Raw genomic sequence first — 20,013 nt, forward strand, 5'->3', positions numbered from 1 at the left:
AATACTGCTGAAAATGCTTCTGAAACCGTCCTCTTGTCTCTCTTTTTTTCAGCTAAAATTTGGCTGCTTGTATAGTTAACTAATGATTTACTAAAACTAATTAAAGTGTTAAAATCTCATCCCCTGTAATTAATAAAGCGTCACATAACGCTCATTCTATGTAGCAGTTGGCTGGTTTAAACCAAACTTTTTTTTAAAATTTTTTTTGACAATTTAATTTTCTCTTATCTATATAAATACTTTTCTTTTAAATATGACTAATGAGAAATTTTAATATTCCCATAAAAATATAATTATTCTCATAACAAAAAATATAATTATTCCCATAAAATATTTTGAGTTTAACTGCTAATGTGTGTTTCTTTAAATAAGCATTATTATATCATTAGTTTAATGTTTACGTTTTATTGTGTTTCTTCAAAAATATATTTGTAGGGAAAAGTGGGGTCATACTGGGTAGCAAATATTCGAAGGCCAGTTGGAGCTAAACTGTTCGACCTGGAAACTGTCAGATTTAATCAAAATATTCATTGTCTAGTAGTATACATTGCGCAAAAAAAGGACCACCTCGAATAACTTTCGATATAATTATCGGATCTTCACGCTCTTAGAAAAAATCTTAATGCTTCGATGGGATGCTAATTTATTAGTGCAGACAATATTTCAAGTTACAAAAACGTCCTGAATAAACATATATTTGGATCCCTGACACTTAAAATAGTGGGAGGGAGGTCGAAATTTTTTTTACAAAATCGGATCCAAATTTAGGGGGCTAGGAAGTTTTATATATTTTGTGTCGTCTCAAACCGAGGTCATGAAAGGCTTTTTTTCAACGGATTGGGATTTCCAAACCCAAAATATAAGGGTAACCGTAATCTGGGAAATGTGGTCCCCATAGTTGGTCAGGAGAGTGATCCAAAGTTTGGATCCTTTAATGTTCATTTTACTCTTTGCGTATTTCGCTATATCTCGCGAACTTCTTAAGCGGATTGAAAACTTTTGTACTCAATTATAAAATATGTTTATCCAAAGATGATTCCACTCAAAAAATAACTAAAAATGACTGAAAAATGACCACACTGCTCTAACGATCGTATCTTCAAGTATTAGAACTCAATCTTAATGTTGGTGTCTTCGTCATTAACTTTCGTTATTAACAGAACAAATTTTATGATATTTTCATTTAAAGTTTAATAACATACTGTTGGAGAATTAAAATTTTCTGTTTCAAAAACATTTTAATTGTTATTAATATTTGGCAACAAAAGAGTTTTAGAATTAGAGTTTAATAAATTTAAACGTCTCGAAATTGGAATGTTATTTTTACGAATAGGAAAAAGCATATTACGTATTAAAATTACCTGTGGCAATTAAATATTATAATATTTCTATAATTTTTGATTGTCTATGTATTTATTTTTAGCACTCTTTTTTTTCTTCAGCATAAACTAAGCCAAATTTAATTAGGTATTTCATTTCTCTCAAAATAATGCCATTTTCTTTTTTTTTTCTTCTTTTCTTTTTAACACTTTTTAACTATGTTGTTTTCATAATAACACAATGTTTAAGAAAAACAAAAAAACTGAATTTAAATCTTTCTTGCTTACAACTCATAGTAGAAAAATGATTGTAACAAAAACGCAATTGTTGAAGGCGTTCAAAAGTATTAAGGAAAGTTTAATCTGTAACAATAACATTTCGTATTATCGATATTACATCCAAAATGCATGAAAGTGGTCATTGTTTTCAAACCATACCAGGAAAAGCTGCGACAAAAAACAATGATCCAAATCAGAGTTAGTAGCGAACATACATACGGACAGAACTTCACTTTTATATAGAGAGCTACAAGGTTTAAATTTGCGATCTCTTTACCTTATATCTTTTAATACTTAGTTTTTTCATACTAAGCTTACATAAGCTTCAAAAATTTTTTAATATTATTATTAAATCTTATAGTATTGTGATATGATAATCCTAAATGTAAAATCCTTTGAAAGTAAAATGCTTCTTTTTCTTTTTTTAAAATGTATATTGTTATGAAATATTTCCTTTTTTTTCATCAAAATATTTCATCATAAGAATAACACCAAGAGAGAGTTTTCGTCATCATTCAACCATGGCACCTAGCCACATTTTTTGGGCTGAAACTTTTAACGGCCATGTTAGGAATGCTGCGTAAATTTGACCCTGGTCAGACGACGTGGACAGCGTCTGAACTCATATCCCACTTTCCAAACTTCCACTCCACAACCAATGAGAGGACTTTCAGCCACGACAGATTTAACGTGTACTTTGTTGCATATGCACACTGGTTAATGTAAAATTTTTGATCGTTGAAATCTTTTTTTTCTCCGATTGTTGAGAACTTTTTGCAGACTATGTAAAAAATTATTTTTAAAAAATATTTATAATTTTCCTTGCTTTTTTATTAATGATAGATAATTTCAAAAAGTTGTGTTTTTACATTTTAATATCTCAAGAAATATTGGATGAATATTGTTCTATTTTTTTATTTTATCATTTAAACCTACGTACATTTAAATGATGTAAAAAGTTTTACACTTAAAATTCAAATTTTTTTCACCATTATTAAACCAAATAATAAAAATAATAAATAATTAATAGAAATAAATAATTATTAAGAACTATTCCTCACTTACATCTATCTTTGAATTTTATTATTGAGCGCAAACAATTTTTAATAAAAGTTTAGTTGTGTCGAAATACACAAAAAGTAACATTAAACTAATAATTTCCTTTCTTAAATTAAATATTCATTATCGAGAAAGGTTAAAAGAATAAATTTGTTAAAAAAATGTGTTAGAATAACAAACTACTTTGCGTGAACATGAATAAATATTTGTTTATGTTTAAGTGAACCAATTTTCTATTTAATACCGTTTTGAACAAAATGTCTCCAAAAATGATGTAGTTTTTCCAACCTCATCATTTACTCAATAAACGTTCACTTTAATCAAATTCAACCTGGTAAATTCAATCGAATTCATTGGATGCACAGATATTAGGTCGATTCTCCAACAAACTTTAAAGTAAAGTTTATTTATTCATGTACTATAACAGTATGCTGAAATATTAGTAGTTCGAGTCGTTTGAGGAAGCGATTAGCTGTTATTATGGTGGTTTCCTAAAATCCCCATTTTTTAGGACAATTTAAGTGTGTTAAAAATTACCTGTTTTAAATAATTATTTATTTAGTTTTTCTAACCAATATATCAAACTTCACTTAAAATATTCAGTAAGAATGAAACTTCTATTTAATAGGCACATAAATTAAATTTTGAATAGTTTAATAGTCACGCCAATTCACCTTTAAAAACAATCCTAAGAAAATACCAAAAACTAATACTAATAATAATATAAGCAGCAATATAATGTTATTAACGTTATTAAGTCATTAATAGTTATAACGTAATGATATGGGCCATTGCCTGGTTGGTAGGGCATTGAAGCCCATGTCCATGAGGTCGCCGCAGGCCGAACACTGCCCGTGTAGTAAATGGTGACTGGCGCGCGTAAATTCTGTCGGGGTATAAAGTTATTCAAGTTCCCATTACAAATCAATACCTCTTGGGGAATTGGAATGAACTGAATGAAAAATTACAAATCTGTGGATGAATGAATAAATGCATTGAAACGGGCTGTGACGTGTGTGTGGTTGTATTTTTAGCCATAGATTGTGCCACCGAAGAACAAGAAACGCAGCCTCTGCTTTAAATTCGCTTAGTTTTGAAAAGCAGGTTTGCTGATATTTGGTAAGTTCCTTAGAAACAACACATAATGATATTAGGAAGAATAAAATTTTATTAATAATATGTCTAATAATAATATTATCAATATTATTATTATGTTATTATTAACAATGATATAATATTTATAATAAAATAATGCTATTAATAATAATATTATTATATTATTAGTAATAATATTATAATAAGGTAAGCATGATAATATAATCACAGATATTATAGAATATCAAAGTAGCTATAAGTAAAGGGAATGTCAAAATCATAATAATGTTCAAAAATTGTTTTCTTTTATTTTACGTGCGTTCTGAAATTCTGCACATCTAGAATGTTTTCAAGTCATACTGATTACTTTTTTAATTCCGTGTTGTAATTTTATATTTGAAAATGTTACATCTTTGAATATTTATTTTTGAATATAATACAAATCATAAAAAAAAAAATTTCATTTGATCTTAAGAGTTTTCTTAAGGAACAAGAAAGGGGTCTGTTGAAGAAATTGATATTCGTTGCATACAATATTTAAAAAGTAGTAATGCCTTTTTTAAATAACCAAGTATTGGGGTACACAAGTTAATTCAATGGAAAATTTAGACAGTGAAAAAGATGATTTTATATAGCAATTTGAGAACTATAATCTACATGCGTTTTAGTCCTGAGGGTCCAGCCGAAATTCCTTTAAAAAATAAACTGCTTATTGATTGTTTTTTTAAAGAAAATTACAGAGAATTTCCTTACTTCAACATAAAAACTAAAATTTTGTATTAAGATTCTTCAAAAATTCAACAAAATAGTAAAATAATTGTGGCCCTCCTTTAATTCTGTCCCGTAAAATATTTGCTTTGGATGTAATTATTTACTTTGAGGGTTCAGAAAAAACATACTTGAAGGGGAAAGGTAGTCTTACACCGAGAATATCAAAATAAAATACCAAAGCGCTATTATTGCAATAAATCCTTACATTTTGTAAGGGCCTGTGTCTTTAATAAACTTATAATAAGCTATACTAAATATAATTCTAATATTTAGTAATGACCAATCAATAAGTCTAGCTTAAAAATATAAGAAAGTTGACTGAGAAAAATAAACTTACCTACACAAATAAATCAATAATACAAGAAGTTACTAACTACTACAATTAATTAACAAAAACACGGCATTACGGTTGGTCCTTTTTCTTGTATAGTAAAGTGTAATTCAGAGTTTGTCTAGAAGACAACACAAATTTCAGCACAGTTAAAAAAATAAGGAAAAAAATATAAACATTATTTAATGGAGAAGAAAAAATTATTAAAAAAGGGTATTTAAAAAGTCTCAAATTTAAATAAAAATGAAAAATAAATAAGGAAAAAATTTAATCTCGTCATCAGCGTCATCCACGATTGTATCAGAAAAACTAGTGCTTTTTAAACTTGTATTTATGTAGCGAAATCAAAGCATATCAATACAATATTGTGAAGAGCACCAAAAAAATTGAAACTGAGAATACAACTCAAAAATGAAATAGAACTTAAAAATGTAAAATAAAAGTAAAAAAGGCAAAGGCAAAATCAAGCAAAATTAGGAAATAATAATTCAAGAGATACAGAATAAAACTCAAAATTTAATAGATAAAGCGAGTAGAAAATTTTAATGTACTTACACTTACAGGAAATTTTTCAAAAATGATTTAAAATGCTTTCGTAACAAGTTTGCCAGATTACAAAATATGAAAATAGAAGCGTAAATAGAGGATGAAGGGAATCAACTGATGGCGCGTTCTTACTGAAGTACAGTAGCGCATTTGATTTGTTAGTTATCTTGGATTACCCCGAATCTGAGTGTGCGCAAGGTAATTATATTATACTGGATAATTCAAAGTTTATAATTAATAAGTTTGAAGTTCTATTATAAAATTTTAATATCAATAAGGTTGAATTTATAGAAATTATTAACATTTAATGAAAAAAAATATTTAAAAAAAAGTTTTTAAAAAAATTCTTTATTAAATATTAGAAGATTGTTAGCCACGGATTTGCCCGAATTGGATTTGCACATGGTTAAAATATAAATTTAGTTAACAAAGAAATTTTTAATGATAACATACAATTACCTCAATGATTTTGTATGAAATTTAATTACATTAGTTGGATATCCATTGTTTTCTTATTAAATTTTAGAAGAGTTCTCCCATTTTTTTTTTTTTTTCGATAAATGAACATTACATTAAACTTATTTTCTGAGTTCTATGTTCTTACAACTTATTCGCAGTAAATAAAACTTATTATCATCTTTTTTCTTAATTTTCTATCATCTATCTATCTATACATATATATATATATATATATATATATATATATATATATATATATATATATATATATATATATATATATATATATATATATATATATATATATATATATATATATATATATATATATATATATATATATATATGTATGTATAATAACCCTAAGAAAAGATAATTTAGAATACAATAAGGAGATATGATTCAGATTTAATATTTTGAAACTATTATCTATATTCAAACTAATAAGAATTGCTTGATTTTTAGGAAAAAGTGATCTCAAATCAAGTAAGAAGAAAAACAAAACGAAGTATTCAGCTGACAATAAAAGTCCGGATACTGGAGAAGGTGCAGTTAGTCCTTCTGGTAGTAACAGTAATTGTTCCAGTATTCTCAACTCCACCCTTGGGGACAATAAGACTGCAAGTTGTGGTAGTGATCAAGAAACTGGGGCGAAAAGAAAAAAGGCCCGGACCACTTTCACTGGTAGACAAATATTCGAATTAGAGAAACAATTTGAGAAGAAAAAATATCTTTCTTCTAGTGAAAGAGCAGACATGGCAAAAAACTTAAATGTTACAGAAACACAAGTAAGATAACTTATTGTTTTAACCATAATTGTTAGTAATTTCAATTATTCTAGTCAAGCTAATTTTCAAAAGATTTTGTCATCACGCCTTTTAACGAATCGCATGCTTATATATATATATATATATATATATATATATATATATATATATATATATATATATATATATATATATATATATATATATATATATATATATATATATATATATATATATATATATATATATATATATATATATTGTGAGCTTCTCACTGTTAGGTTCATAATAGTCCATCCCGTGATTTACTGCACATTCACTGGTTTCTGCAGCTCAGTAAGCAATGATTGAAACTGGGACAAAATGAATTAATCAACACTCATGCTATGATTATAGGTACAATAAGTACGTAAAAGCCAGCTTAATGAGGTTAAACACGCCAGAGAACATTGTTAGTCGGTATTATTACGTCCAGTATGAAGATGTTTAATGACTGTGGTAAAGTGGACTTTCCTTTCTGAGCCAATTTTTTCTGCAGCTGTTACTCTACCTGGGTTTCCGGCCTTATCAGCTCCGGATTTATCAATTAAACGTTTTATCAGATTTTTATCTATTTTTTCAGACGGAATATCTATCTAGCGTCTCAATAGGATATGAACGAACGAATGTTTGCAAATTAATTGTAGAGTAGAGGTTGCTTCTGTAATCTGCACATATATTTGTTTATTTGCTAGTTTACCTTAAACTATAAGATTCCGATTGATTTTACTTTGACGAAACGATTAATATTACTCTAAGAATACATGATCAATTTTGAATTAATTTTTTCGATTAATAAATTTTCTTGTTGCAATGAGAAAACTTATCAGCACATATATCAAGTTTTGTTGGTGTAAATGTATTATGGGAATGTATTACAATGTATTATTTTACGATCAAAGTTACAAGAAAAAAGAAAATGCTATAGAAGAAGTGTGAAAGAAGCAAACTAGGTAAGGTCGTTTAGAATATTTTGCTAAGTATGGAAGTTATCCTCAAAAATTAAAAAAAAAAATGGATAAGGTCTAATTATTTACTTTCAGTATAAATTAAAGAGTTATTACAAAAAGCGTTTACTTATCGAGAGGAGTTTCTACGCGATGCTTCCAAGGGATACCTCAATGAATTAATACCCCGGCAACGAAATGTCTCATTTTATGGTTCGTTTACCAAAACCTTTTTAATTAACTGGAAAAAGCACTTGTTGAATTTATCCACACACACATGATATAATGTGAACAATCTAAATACATTAATGGGATTTGAGATGGAATTATTTTTGAAAGACTTGTACCGCCTGTATTTTATGAAACTCTATTAAATGCTTTAAAAACGCTGCTAATTGAAGCTCATTTCAAACATTTAATAGCATTTTGATATAAATATAACGTTTTTAATAACAAAAGAGTTCTTATAAAAGTTAAAAACAAGACGCGCGTTACAATATCCGAACAGTTGTGAATTGAGTGAAATTTCGTGTGAGGAAGAAAACGTAGTACAAAGTGAAAGTGCACCCTCTTAACTGTATTATAATTATGCACCGAACCTTAGATTGTGTTGGCATCTCTGCTACGCATTATGGACGGATCTGACGAAGAGGTGATAAATGCGCAATATCACAGGCCGCACTATTTACAGTGTAATCGTAAAAATTATTGAAAGTATTGAAATAGTTATAAGAACTAAGACTGTTTGAGCGTGGACACTCGTGCGTAAAACTTCACTTTAGGCAAAAATATATTTTATAATATATTTTTGCCTTATCAACGTTGTGGAAAATCCTTTGAGAATTATTAAATAAGAAATTTATTTAATTATTACCAAGAAGCATCATTTTAAAGAGGATATGGTTTTTTTTGATGGACGTATTTTTCCACGCTGCAGCACCGATGTTAAAGTCGGAAGCTAAAATTATAGGAAAAAATATTTCACAGTGGTGTAAACGATTTCTTGCAAGGTGATAGCTTAAAAAAAGCTCCATAGAAGAGACTGAAAGAAGCAGGCAGAGAATTAACAGATACAAGCACATTATGATAATGATAAGAAAGTTATAGAAAAACTATTTCACAGTGGTGTAAACGATCTCTTGCAAGGTGATAGTTTAAAAAAAGCTGCACAAAAGAGACTGAAAGAAGCAAGGAGGGAATTAACAGATACAAACATCAAATGACAATAATAAGAAAGTTTTTGGAAAACTAGTTCACAGTGGTCAGAGAATTAACAAACGTGTAATGACAATGATAAATTCAGGAAGTAATAAAAAGAGAAATATAACGAGAATCAACTAGACTAACCAAAGCTAAGAAACTGAAAGCAAATGTTATTTTTTCTTTAAAAAATATCCTGCTCCTTATATAAAGACTTGTGCTAAATTCGAGTGAGACTTATTTGTAACTCCACTTACTAAGACTGCTATAGAAATAGGACATTTTATTGAATATCAAATAATGGATAGGAATATATTGATTTAGCATCATCTCACACTCATGTGAAAGTAAACATTTTGAAACGAGAAGGTTCTGCTTTACCTGATAAAAAAAACTCTCGTTCCGGTGAATTTGTTTCCGTGTTCACTCTATTCTCAAGTAAATATCAGTGTATACGAAATTATCTTCGAGTTACACTTATCCTTATCACGCATACATCGAAACTCTTTTGAATTATGGTTTAAATGAGTTTATTGAGATGCGAGTTTAAAGATAACAATCTGGAAGAAATCAACCACAGAAGCTCTAGTTAATATTAATTTAAGAAAACAATGTGAAATGGCATCACAGTGTAAAACATGTTAGGATAATTGCATTTTTCATCAAAACAGACTCAATATGGTTCACTTAAAATTTAAAGCGATAAGCTCTCAACCTATTTCTATTTAGCTGCTAAAGATAAAATATAATAAGAATGTTTCTCTAGGCCGCACAATAGTATTAGAAAGTGCTCCAACTGACAAAGTGTTGTGTAAAACATTTCAAAAAGAAGTTATGCAAGATCATGTATTTTTAGGATAGAATCCAACAGAGCTTTAAATACATTTTAAATCCCTTTGCACAAAAGTTTTTAAGCATTTATGTGGATTGGCAACCCAATAAGACTCTAGAGTGAGTTAGTTTTTTTCTTAAAATGAAGATAAGGAAATTAATCTTTCACACTTTATATGTGTTTGATTTATCTCCGAACCTCATTTAAATATGCAACAGCAAGGTTAGTTAAATTTTCTGAAGCAATTTCATTGTTGGTTTATGCTGAGTTTGAAAATATAGAAATTACTAAATCGTGACAAGTACTTAGTGATTTTTCCAACACTCCATCTAAAAAGACTCGGAAATATTTTTTCAAGTTATCAACTTCCTCCGGGATGTAAATTCTTCGAAACAGCCTTTTATATCAAAAAAGAAATTAAATTTTTTGATTCGTATGGACCTGAACTCTTATAGAATTGGTATCGTTTAACCATGTATCATTTAATCCTGTATTGCTTCAAAGCAATGTGACTGCCCTCCAATATTATGAATTATTAATATTGTAAATATGGAGGACGAAGTCTTCGTAAATTCTTGTCTTATTTTATAACAAACAATACATCTAATGATAAACGAGGTGACAATTATGTTTCCAAACGATTTGAAGTACAAACACAATTTTTTTAAGAAATAAACGTAAATAAATATATATATATATATATATATATATATATATATATATATATATATATATATATATACAATAAAGGTATTTAAATTATATTTTATATATCTGATTTAATTTACAATGTAGTTTCCAAAGCAGCTTTTACAATGGTCCTCTCAAGTGCACGGAAAATCCTTTTTTTTTTAGAGTAAATTAAACTTAAATGGGAAAATTTAATATCTCTAGGATGAGATGTAACTTTTGCGTATTTAAGGGAAAAAACATTATTCATTATCGATGGTTTAATGAGTGAATGTGTCACTGATAAGAAATAAACTTGTTGGAATCATTTGTGGATCCTACGTCGAAAGAAATGCACATTATATATTGTTGTTCGTAATATTACGCTTTCCGAAAAACCAGGGCATTCTTTCATGAGGTTTATGAAGATGCAACTAAACTTTCTTATATAATAATCGCAGTGATGCAGATGAAAATATGAGTCTTCGATCATAAATTTTACCCAATGAAACGCTGTTTCCTAATCGAATAAGTGACATGTAAAATTTCTTTGGTATGACGCTTTAAAAAAAAACTGCATCAATTGAAATTTTAAATTTTAAGAAAAAGCTCGAAAGAGTGCATAAAGATCATTTGCGACTGCTCATTAAATTTTTTGAAGAGAAATATTCTTAACAACAGAAGAAAAGTTTGCGAAACTTCTCTTTGCGAGATAGAATCTCTTTCTGAAATTAATTGTCTTTTAACAGCGTCTATTTCATTGATTATAAATGACATCTCGTCAAATGAACGAATTAGATAAAAATATGCGTAAAATCCTACTGAGTAATTTCGGTGAAAATGTGCAAGAAAGAAAACATTGAAAACTTCAATCTGCCCAAACTATCGAAAACAACAGAACGAGACGATAGTTTGAAAAGTGTATCCGCAAAACAAACAATCACTGAATCTTACGATGGAATTGATTTATAAATTTTAAATAACACAGGAATTCTTGCGAATTATTGAACAAACTGGAAGAAATGAGCATATGCTAAAGAATAAATTGTTATATAATTGTATATAATTGTAATTGTTATATATATAAATATCTATATATAAATATATATATATGTGTGTGTGTGTAGAGAGAGAGAGTGAAGGTTTAGAATATATGCAGAAAATTTGCAGAAAATATCTTTTTATGGTTTATAAATAATTTTTATTTCAACCACTAGAGGGCACATTATTTGGAAAACAAAACTAATCTGTGTGACGTCATCAAAATGAAGGATCTCAATAAATACTCGTAGGATGCATTTGCAAGATTAGCGGTTCCTCCTCTGAAAGCAATTTTTTTTTTGAGATTTTATTTATACATTATTTTTATACATTTCCTATTTTCAATTGTAAATATTCTTTTTGCATATGAGCAACATAAATATGTAAGAAAAGTTTTAAAAATAATTTCTTTTAATAATCTTTGTTTTAATTTTTACCGTCTTTTGTGGATTGATAAATAGGGATTTTATATAACGATTTATTCTTTTAAAAATGTTCATTTCTTCCAGTTTGTTCAATAATTCGCATGAATTCCGGTGTTATTTAAAATTTATAAATCAATTCCATCGATGAGGTTCCTCTACTTTGAGTTGTTCTTAAAGCCATATTTAAAAACTAGTTATTTCAACGCTGCGCACTCATGGAAACGTTACAAAAAGTTTTATAATAAATTGAAGATAATTCGAGAAAAATCTAATTAAAACTCATAGTTTAAATGCTAAGAAAATGCGTGCTGGAAGCAAATATACCATAAATTATAAAACATTAAAGAAATACTATATTTAACCGCCTAGATAATTTTAGAAAACATAAATTATTCATTATTTGCCTTATTCTTATTCATAAAAACTATATTTTAATTTCAAGACGTTTAAATTCTCTAATACTAAAACGTTCTGTTAACAAATATTATTAATAATTATTATCATTTTTAAACACACATTTTAAAATTGTCAATAATAATATCCTTATTCTAATTGTCAATAATAATATCCTTAAATTAAAATATCATAAAGCTTATAAGAGTTATCCAAATTTTTAATGGAGAAAGTTTGTGCAACGAGACTGACATTAAATTATATATAATATAAAATTATGACATAAATTATATGTTTTCGTACTCGCTGTAAAGGCCAAAAAATGTTCAAATTATGGGCCTAAATATTATAAAAGAAAAAAATTTCAGCAATAAAAACTACTTTCGTTTTCGCTTAAAAAGTTAATTGAAACTGATTGTCAATCCAATGTTCATTTTAATTACCAAAACCAATTAAACGTGTCGTATGAATATCGACAGATTTTAACTTTTTAATCCAAACTTCATTTCCTTTAAACCTTTTTAACTACAGCTATTTTGCCATGCTGTCTTTCAGCTCTTCAGTCTCATTATAGGATAAATTAACTTTTTAAAGTTTTTTTCTTCCTTAAAATTACAAGTTAAATTAATTGGCTCGCAAAAGATCGTTTTAATTGCTAACACAACGATAACAAAGTTTGTTTTATTAGCCATTAAAAACGCCTTTCAACTAATTAGCATATTTGTTTTGTTTAAAGTGTTAGCATATGTTGTACTGAAAATTTTAATAGCAAATTCACCACGTTACCCATTTTCTTCAAAAATTCTCTAAACGATCTGAACATGTTAGAGCATCCACTCTCACTAGCATTTATTATACTTGTCTTGTCTATATTATTAGAAATCAAATATTCTACTTACTTAAAAAGGTGGTGGACCAATTGGTCCCCCGAAGTGGCAAGTATTATTTAATAAATAATTAATCCATCAATATTTAACTAATGAAAATAAAATTTATTTGGTTCGTAATATTCAACTAATTATTGAATTTATTTATAAAATTTAATTAATTCAGGCTCAGTTTTGCTGTGCAATGTTCTTTTTTTTTCAAACACTTTATTTTCTGTTGCCTTATTTGCATTTTTTCCTGTATTTATTTTTCCTTAATTTGAAAATGCTCAAATGTGATAAATTTTACAAGTTTTACTAACCTAGCCCTTTTTGCTGAGCAGTTTGTGATGACGTTAGTAGTTGATAAAAAATTAAAAGAAAATGGGAATCGGTTGATTAAGTGAAGTGGTTATTGGCCAAAACTTTCTATGTTCTTTCTAAATCTTTTTCTTCTGCCTTATTAATGTTGGAATTATCCTTAAGATCCTTATTAAAATTGGAATTACTTTTTAATTCTTTGAAAACTCTCAAGAAAAAATGAGCTCTTCTACCCTTCCATTTTAATCTTCGAAAGAAGACCTCAAAAATATATGTTGCTTTGATTTCTTTTAAAACTCCAACATCTTTTTCGAAGGTAATTGAGATGTAATAAAAATTACCAAAATCTCATCAAAAAAGGTTTTAAAAAAACAAACAAATAAACTAAAATTATTATTTTAGTTCAACAAATACACTGATTATCACTATGCTATTCTTATCATATTAATTTTGATCTGAAGATTTAATGAACACGACTGGAAAGAATAATTCTGGTTCTAAAACAAAAATTCGAAAAATATCCCCCATACCCCGAAAAAAAGAGATTTTGAAATCTAATCCGACACCCTCCCGTTACCTAAATCTAAACCACAAATTGTAAATGTGTTTCTCTTATTTTTTTTTTCTTTTTTGTAATTGCAAAGTATAACATTGATGGTATAATAAGTTTGTCTGGAATGGTATCCCCCACAAAAAAAGTATTCCCTCCAAAAAAATGACCCCTTATATAATCAAAAATAATCTTCTAATATCTAATTTAGAGTTTTATAACTAAAGATTGTATAAAATATTTTTAAAGAAAAGTCTCCCCTGTTTACAATCAAACATGCAGGAAAGATCAATCGGAAAAACATTTATAAAATATTTCCGAGAATATCGCTTCATCACCCTTTGTTGTGCGTCTATTAATTTGGAAAATCACCCAATACTTGTAGTCATTTAGTAATAAAAATTAATGAGAACTCAGCGTAAATCAACAATGAAATTGCTTCAATTAATGTTTTCGAAAATTTAACTTCCAAACGTTAATTACCTTGTTGTATATTTAAATGAGGTCCGTCTCAAAAAACAGGAGATATATCAAATGCATATAAAGTGTAACCGTTTGCGAATTCTTTTCGTGAAATTCCCTTATTAAAAGAAGAAAACAAATGATGGTAGGATCGATGATATTTGACAGTTGGTCTAACTCTAGAGACCTCCCGGTAAGTGCTTAAAAAGTTTACAAATTAGTGATTAAACGCAAGAGGATTTAAATTGAAGCTTCCATTTACTGCCCCGTTTTAGAGATACCTTTTTATAAGTCTTTTCGGTAAAGATCCTAAAAATACTTATCTTACATAAAAAACCCATATCAGTTTGAATATATTTTTCATAACACTCTGCGAATTAGATATTTAGCACTTTCTAATGCTATTGTGAGGCCTAGAGAAACACCTGGATCCACTTTAAATATAAAAATAGATGCTATCGATTAACTTTAGCAGCAACAAAAATCAGGTTTTGAGCAGCGTATTGTTTTAATTTTTAAATCCACCACATTGAGTCTATTTTGTTGAAAAATACAACAATGCAATTGTCTTATCACATTAAAAAGTTTATCGTAATGCCATTTCATATCCAAAATTTTATTCATAATTATTTCATATCCAGTTTTTTTAAAGTTCTGATCTTTAAAGTACTGCTTGCAGTTCAACAAACTTATCCCTGCATTTTCACTATAATTTAAGAGTTTCGATGTAGGCACAATACAGGTAAAGGATGAAACCATTCTTTCGTATAAACTTGGGAAATAGGCCGAGTGCCGAATGCTCAAAATCGTATAATAGTTAATAGTAATCGTATAATAGTAATCGTATAATCGTATAATAATCGGGGATAATAGTTTGAAATCATTAAAATATATAAAAAAACACTGTATTACTATGTCTGTCAGTCTTATTTTGCCAGTAATTTAATAAGATGAAAAATATTTTTTTAATTAAACTTCAGATTAAGGTCATCATTGACCTGTGTTGTCAGAGAACACCAAATATGTATTCATATTATATGTTTTCTTAATTAAATGTTGTAGAATTTTTAATTTAGATTCCATGATTTAGTTCAGAGAATTATTTTTTTCTTTGTTGTGAAATGAAATTTTATTCAGATTATAGTTTTTCGTAACTACAGATAAAATATATAAAAAAACCTTGGCAAAAAAGCGATTTTTTTCACTCAATTTGGAATCAACTTAATAGAATATATTTCAAAATATTTCTAAGCAAATTTATACTAATAGTAATTTTATAATTTTTTTGTGAATTTTATAGTTTTTTATTTTATTTCACTGCCTATAAATTTACTATATTTAGTAAAATTTACTATATATACTGTAACATAAAATTCTATTGATTTCTGAGTAGTATGAGCATCTGTTGTATCTTTATTTCCTTCAAAAATTAAACAACTTGTGATCATAGTTTAAATATTGTGACAGCAGAGATTTTATTACTATTTTTTTCCTAACTATTGACAAAACTGTTTAAAAATAACTTTATATTGAGAAAGTATTATAACATTAAATTATTTTACAAATATATATACTTTATGCATAAACCCCTTAACTGCCGCTGGCGTATATATACGTCTCGGCCAGACGATGCGTTAACTGCCACAGGCGTATATATACGCTTTCCCGAAGTACGATGCTTTGCATTGCGCTGCTATAAGTAGAACTACACCCCCTACTTCAGAATGCAGTAAAATGGCCTTGAAAGTGTTTGCTTTGCGAATGTATTACTAATTTCGGAGAAGGGGGAATGGGAAAAGGATGTTATGGAAAAGTGATATCGTATTAATCGCTTGTGTGTATTTATTTGAGTAAGGTCGGGTTTATTCTTTTTTCGCTTTTGTTTCCCGTATGCATTTGGTGCTTTTTATTCTTTCCATCAACGTCTTCAAAGAAAAATGCATCGCGAAAATGTGCTGTTTGTTCAAGAAAAAAAAATTCGTCGTGAATACCGCTATCAGTGCGATGAATGTGATGTTGGTTTATGCGTCCAACCATGTTTCAGGATTTATCATACAACAGCTAAGTTTTAACATATTTTATATTGTGTTTTTATTATTTAATTTAAATTTTGTATTTTCTTTCTTTCCTTTTTCTTGTCTTGTAAAATTAAGCTGTTTTTAAATTTCAAAGCGTGCATCATTTTACCCACCAAAACACCGTGTAAGAAAGTGCACTTGAGCGAAAAACGGTGGCACTGGGGAGTGAATCACGTTAATTTTACTCGGCAGTTAAGGGGTTAATATCTGTAAAACAATTCAAATAAAGTTAAGGCTTTTAATACAATTTTATTATTGTAACCATAAATAACAAGCAAATTGATTCATTAGAATGTTCACGCAATCAGCAAGGATGTAGCTAACAGACATCAAAACTTAAAAAATTACTTTCTTAATGGTGCAAAATATTGCAAATAAAAAGTTTAGTTTTATTCAGGCAAAAAAGCAAAACATAAAGTTAGAATACATAAACTTAAACAATTTGATAACAATTATGTTTGCTTAAAATTTATTTTTTAATCGATTACCTAGCAAGTTCTACCCTGTCTGTGTATAATAATAATACTCAATAGTGGGCACAAGAAACGTTGTCTTTTGTTCTTCCATTCCTTCCTCCCACCAAATTTTGTCCCACCAAGTCTTGTTTTCAGTTCTTATTCTTTTCGTAACGCTATTGAAATGAACTAAACATAAAATTTTTTAAAATATCTGGTATAGTTTCGTAAAATCCAGGATACACACGTCTTTCCAAAATCTCATAGATCAAATTACATTAAGTTTTTTCGATAGTTTACATTATACCATGTGTTTGGATAGAAACAAGTCCCCAATTGCCAGTTAATTCAATAGGTTTTTGGTAAACGAACCATAGAATTATAAATTTCGTTTCCTGGAAAATAATTCATTGATCTATCCCTCGGCGCGTAGAACCTCGATAAATAAATCCTTTTTTGTAATGACTTATAAGTAGAGCCCGGATTTTGATGACCTAAAAAATCTCAACTAATGCCCTTAAAAAGTGCAAAAAATGCCCTTAAAAAAGGCAAAAAATGTCCTTAAAAATCCAAAAATTGCGCAAAAAATGCCTTATATAAAGTAAAAATATTGAATTAAAAATTTTTTTTGCTCTTTAAAATTATTATGAGTCATTTAAAAAATATAAAGCAATGCAATACTTGTTCTACGTTCATTAAAGTTTGAAAAATTTGTTTTATATCTTAAAATAACAAAAAAAGGAAAATATATTGACACCAAAATATTTTTATTTTGTATAGAAACTTTAATGGATATAACAACTTCCATCTCATAATATTACTAAATATCAGAATTACATTGGATTATTAAATGTTTTTTGATAATTTGAAATGTAAACGAGCGTCTCTTGTCTGAAAGTAAATTTTCATTCCTGCAGAAGCTTCTTTCAACGTCTACTGATGTTATAGGTGCGTACTTGAAAAAGACGGTCTCACTTGCTGACAATTCTTCTTCAATTTGAAAAGATTTTGCTTCACCTGTTAATATTCTATAGATTTTCTTCATTGTTTGGAAGCCAGTGTAATAATGAAAATTGATAAAAAATAATAATAATTGGAAAAAATTAACAAAAAACTTTAAAAAATGCATTAAAATGCAAAATACGCCCCAAAATTTAAAGAAAAATGCCCTATAAATCTAAAAAAATGCTCTAAAAGACAAAAAATGTCCAAAAATGCAAAAAATGCAAAAAAATGCAAATGTCATCAAAATCCGGGCCTTACTTATAAGTATATACCGAAAATAAATCCCTAGACTGCAATCATTGGTAAAAATTTTGAGGATAACCTCGATATTTTACAAAATATTCTAAGCGACAGTGTTCCCACACTTTTTCTATAACATATTCTTTTTTCCTTTTTGAAGTTCGAAAAATATTATTTTCTTAAAATAGATTCGTCTAATAAATTCTTAATACGATAATAGGAACTTTTTTTTCTTCGTTCTTCATGTTTCCGTATATCTAATTTAAAGAGTTACTTCAGCTGCCAAAATTTTGATACTCGAATGATAGGTGTGATTATAACTAAACAATAATTTATCTAACACATTGATAAGTGTTGTTTTGTGCAAAATATTTCCACATTTTTGTTTTCCCATATTTTTGACAAGCACAGTTAAAATTTTAATTCAAGATGCCGTAACAAATTAGAAACTTAAAAATTGATCATAATTTTGATTGAATTCACGATATGGTAATTAATTCTGTTTTCAGCTATAAGAAAACTATAGAAACGTGTAATATCATCCAGTACAGAGTTTCAATTACAATTATAGAGGTATAATTATCAGATTTTTGATTGACAATAAATTCCCATCGATGGTAATATCTTGATAAATTCTGCAATTAAATAACTATGAAAATTTGTATAATCATCCAGCGCTCTTATAAGTGTAATTTAAGAACTCTAACTAATTTTCGGAAATTTGATTAACGATAAATTCAATTTTTTGGTTAAAAAATTATAACAAGTTGTAAGATTTCGGACAACACAAAACAATGGGTAGAGTCCAGATTCAAAATCATTAAACAGTTCCTTTAATTGCAATTTCAATAGAATTGCAAGCTCATTACCAACAGTGGAGGTGACACTGCTACCTCAAGTATATATTTCGATTAAATAATGAGAATAATTGAATTATAAATTTAAAAAATGAATTATTCCATTAAATAACAAATTAAGTATTAAAAAATAATCCTAAAAATATTTACTTTACATGGAATTGCATTCGGAAAACTTACTTTTATAATTGTGTGCAAACATTTTTTTTCTTAAATATTTCCAGGAATATGCGAAATACGCAAAACTTACTAACAAATCCCGTCTCTTCTAACTAAACTATTGAGCTCATATTTTCCAGTTTTTAAAAGCCAAAAACCTATCAAAAATAAGTAAGAGAAAAAAAAATTTCGAGTTTCAATAATACAAAATAATTCTAACTGTTTAAGATTAACTTATTAACGAAGATTAACGAATTAAGATGCTACTTGAAAATCTGATTATTAGTTGAAAAGTTATTAAGATGTTCTTTTGCACATTATATATTTTAGAGCTTTGTTCAAAAATTATTCAAATGAGAAAGCGCTTTTTACACGTACGACTGAAATAAAATTTAAGTGGTTCTCTTTTCAAAACAGCGTTTTTCATAATCCCAAACACTATAACTCTTTTCCAATTCCCAACCGATTTTACTAAAAATTCAAAAGCATCGAAATTTTTGGTATCTTAAAAAAAAAGCGTCAACATTGTTTGTAAAAACATCCTCTCGTACCATTATGATTACATTTTAATACTTGAAAATCAGATCATTAGTTTAAAAGTTGTATTCGTATTAAAATAATTAAATTTACTTTAGTTTGTACAACGTTCATTAAATATTACTTGGTCAAATTTTGCTGAAATTAATATCTATGCTAGTTAAAAAAGTGAAATTATAGTTATGAAAAAATTTCGAATTCAAGCATTGCATGCATTTGTGATATTAAATTATTTTTACTTTAAATATGTTTCGGAAATCAGTACTTTAATTCTAGAAATCAATTTTATCGAATAATACCCATATATGTTT

At 27.7% G+C, this 20,013-nt stretch overlaps 2 protein-coding genes across 2 annotated transcripts in view; one reads left to right on the forward strand and one right to left on the reverse strand.

Moving 5' to 3' along the window:
• LOC107455196 (uncharacterized) overlaps positions 1-20,013 on the reverse strand; it is a 342,163-nt gene that overhangs the window by 228,700 nt on the left and 93,450 nt on the right. The gene's annotated exons all lie outside the window — the stretch shown is intronic.
• LOC147801877 (uncharacterized) overlaps positions 1-20,013 on the forward strand; it is a 165,940-nt gene that overhangs the window by 121,858 nt on the left and 24,069 nt on the right. Inside the window, exon 2 of the mRNA XM_087154952.1 lies at positions 6,325-6,647. Within this exon, the coding sequence (XP_087011078.1) occupies positions 6,325-6,647 (323 nt within the window). The remainder of the gene's footprint in view (positions 1-6,324; positions 6,648-20,013) is intronic.

The sequence above is a fragment of the Parasteatoda tepidariorum genome, chromosome 11 (genome assembly GCF_982258835.1).
Source record: "Parasteatoda tepidariorum strain Cologne lab strain chromosome 11, Ptep-v5.0, whole genome shotgun sequence".
Classification (NCBI taxonomy): Eukaryota; Metazoa; Arthropoda; class Arachnida; order Araneae; family Theridiidae; genus Parasteatoda; species Parasteatoda tepidariorum.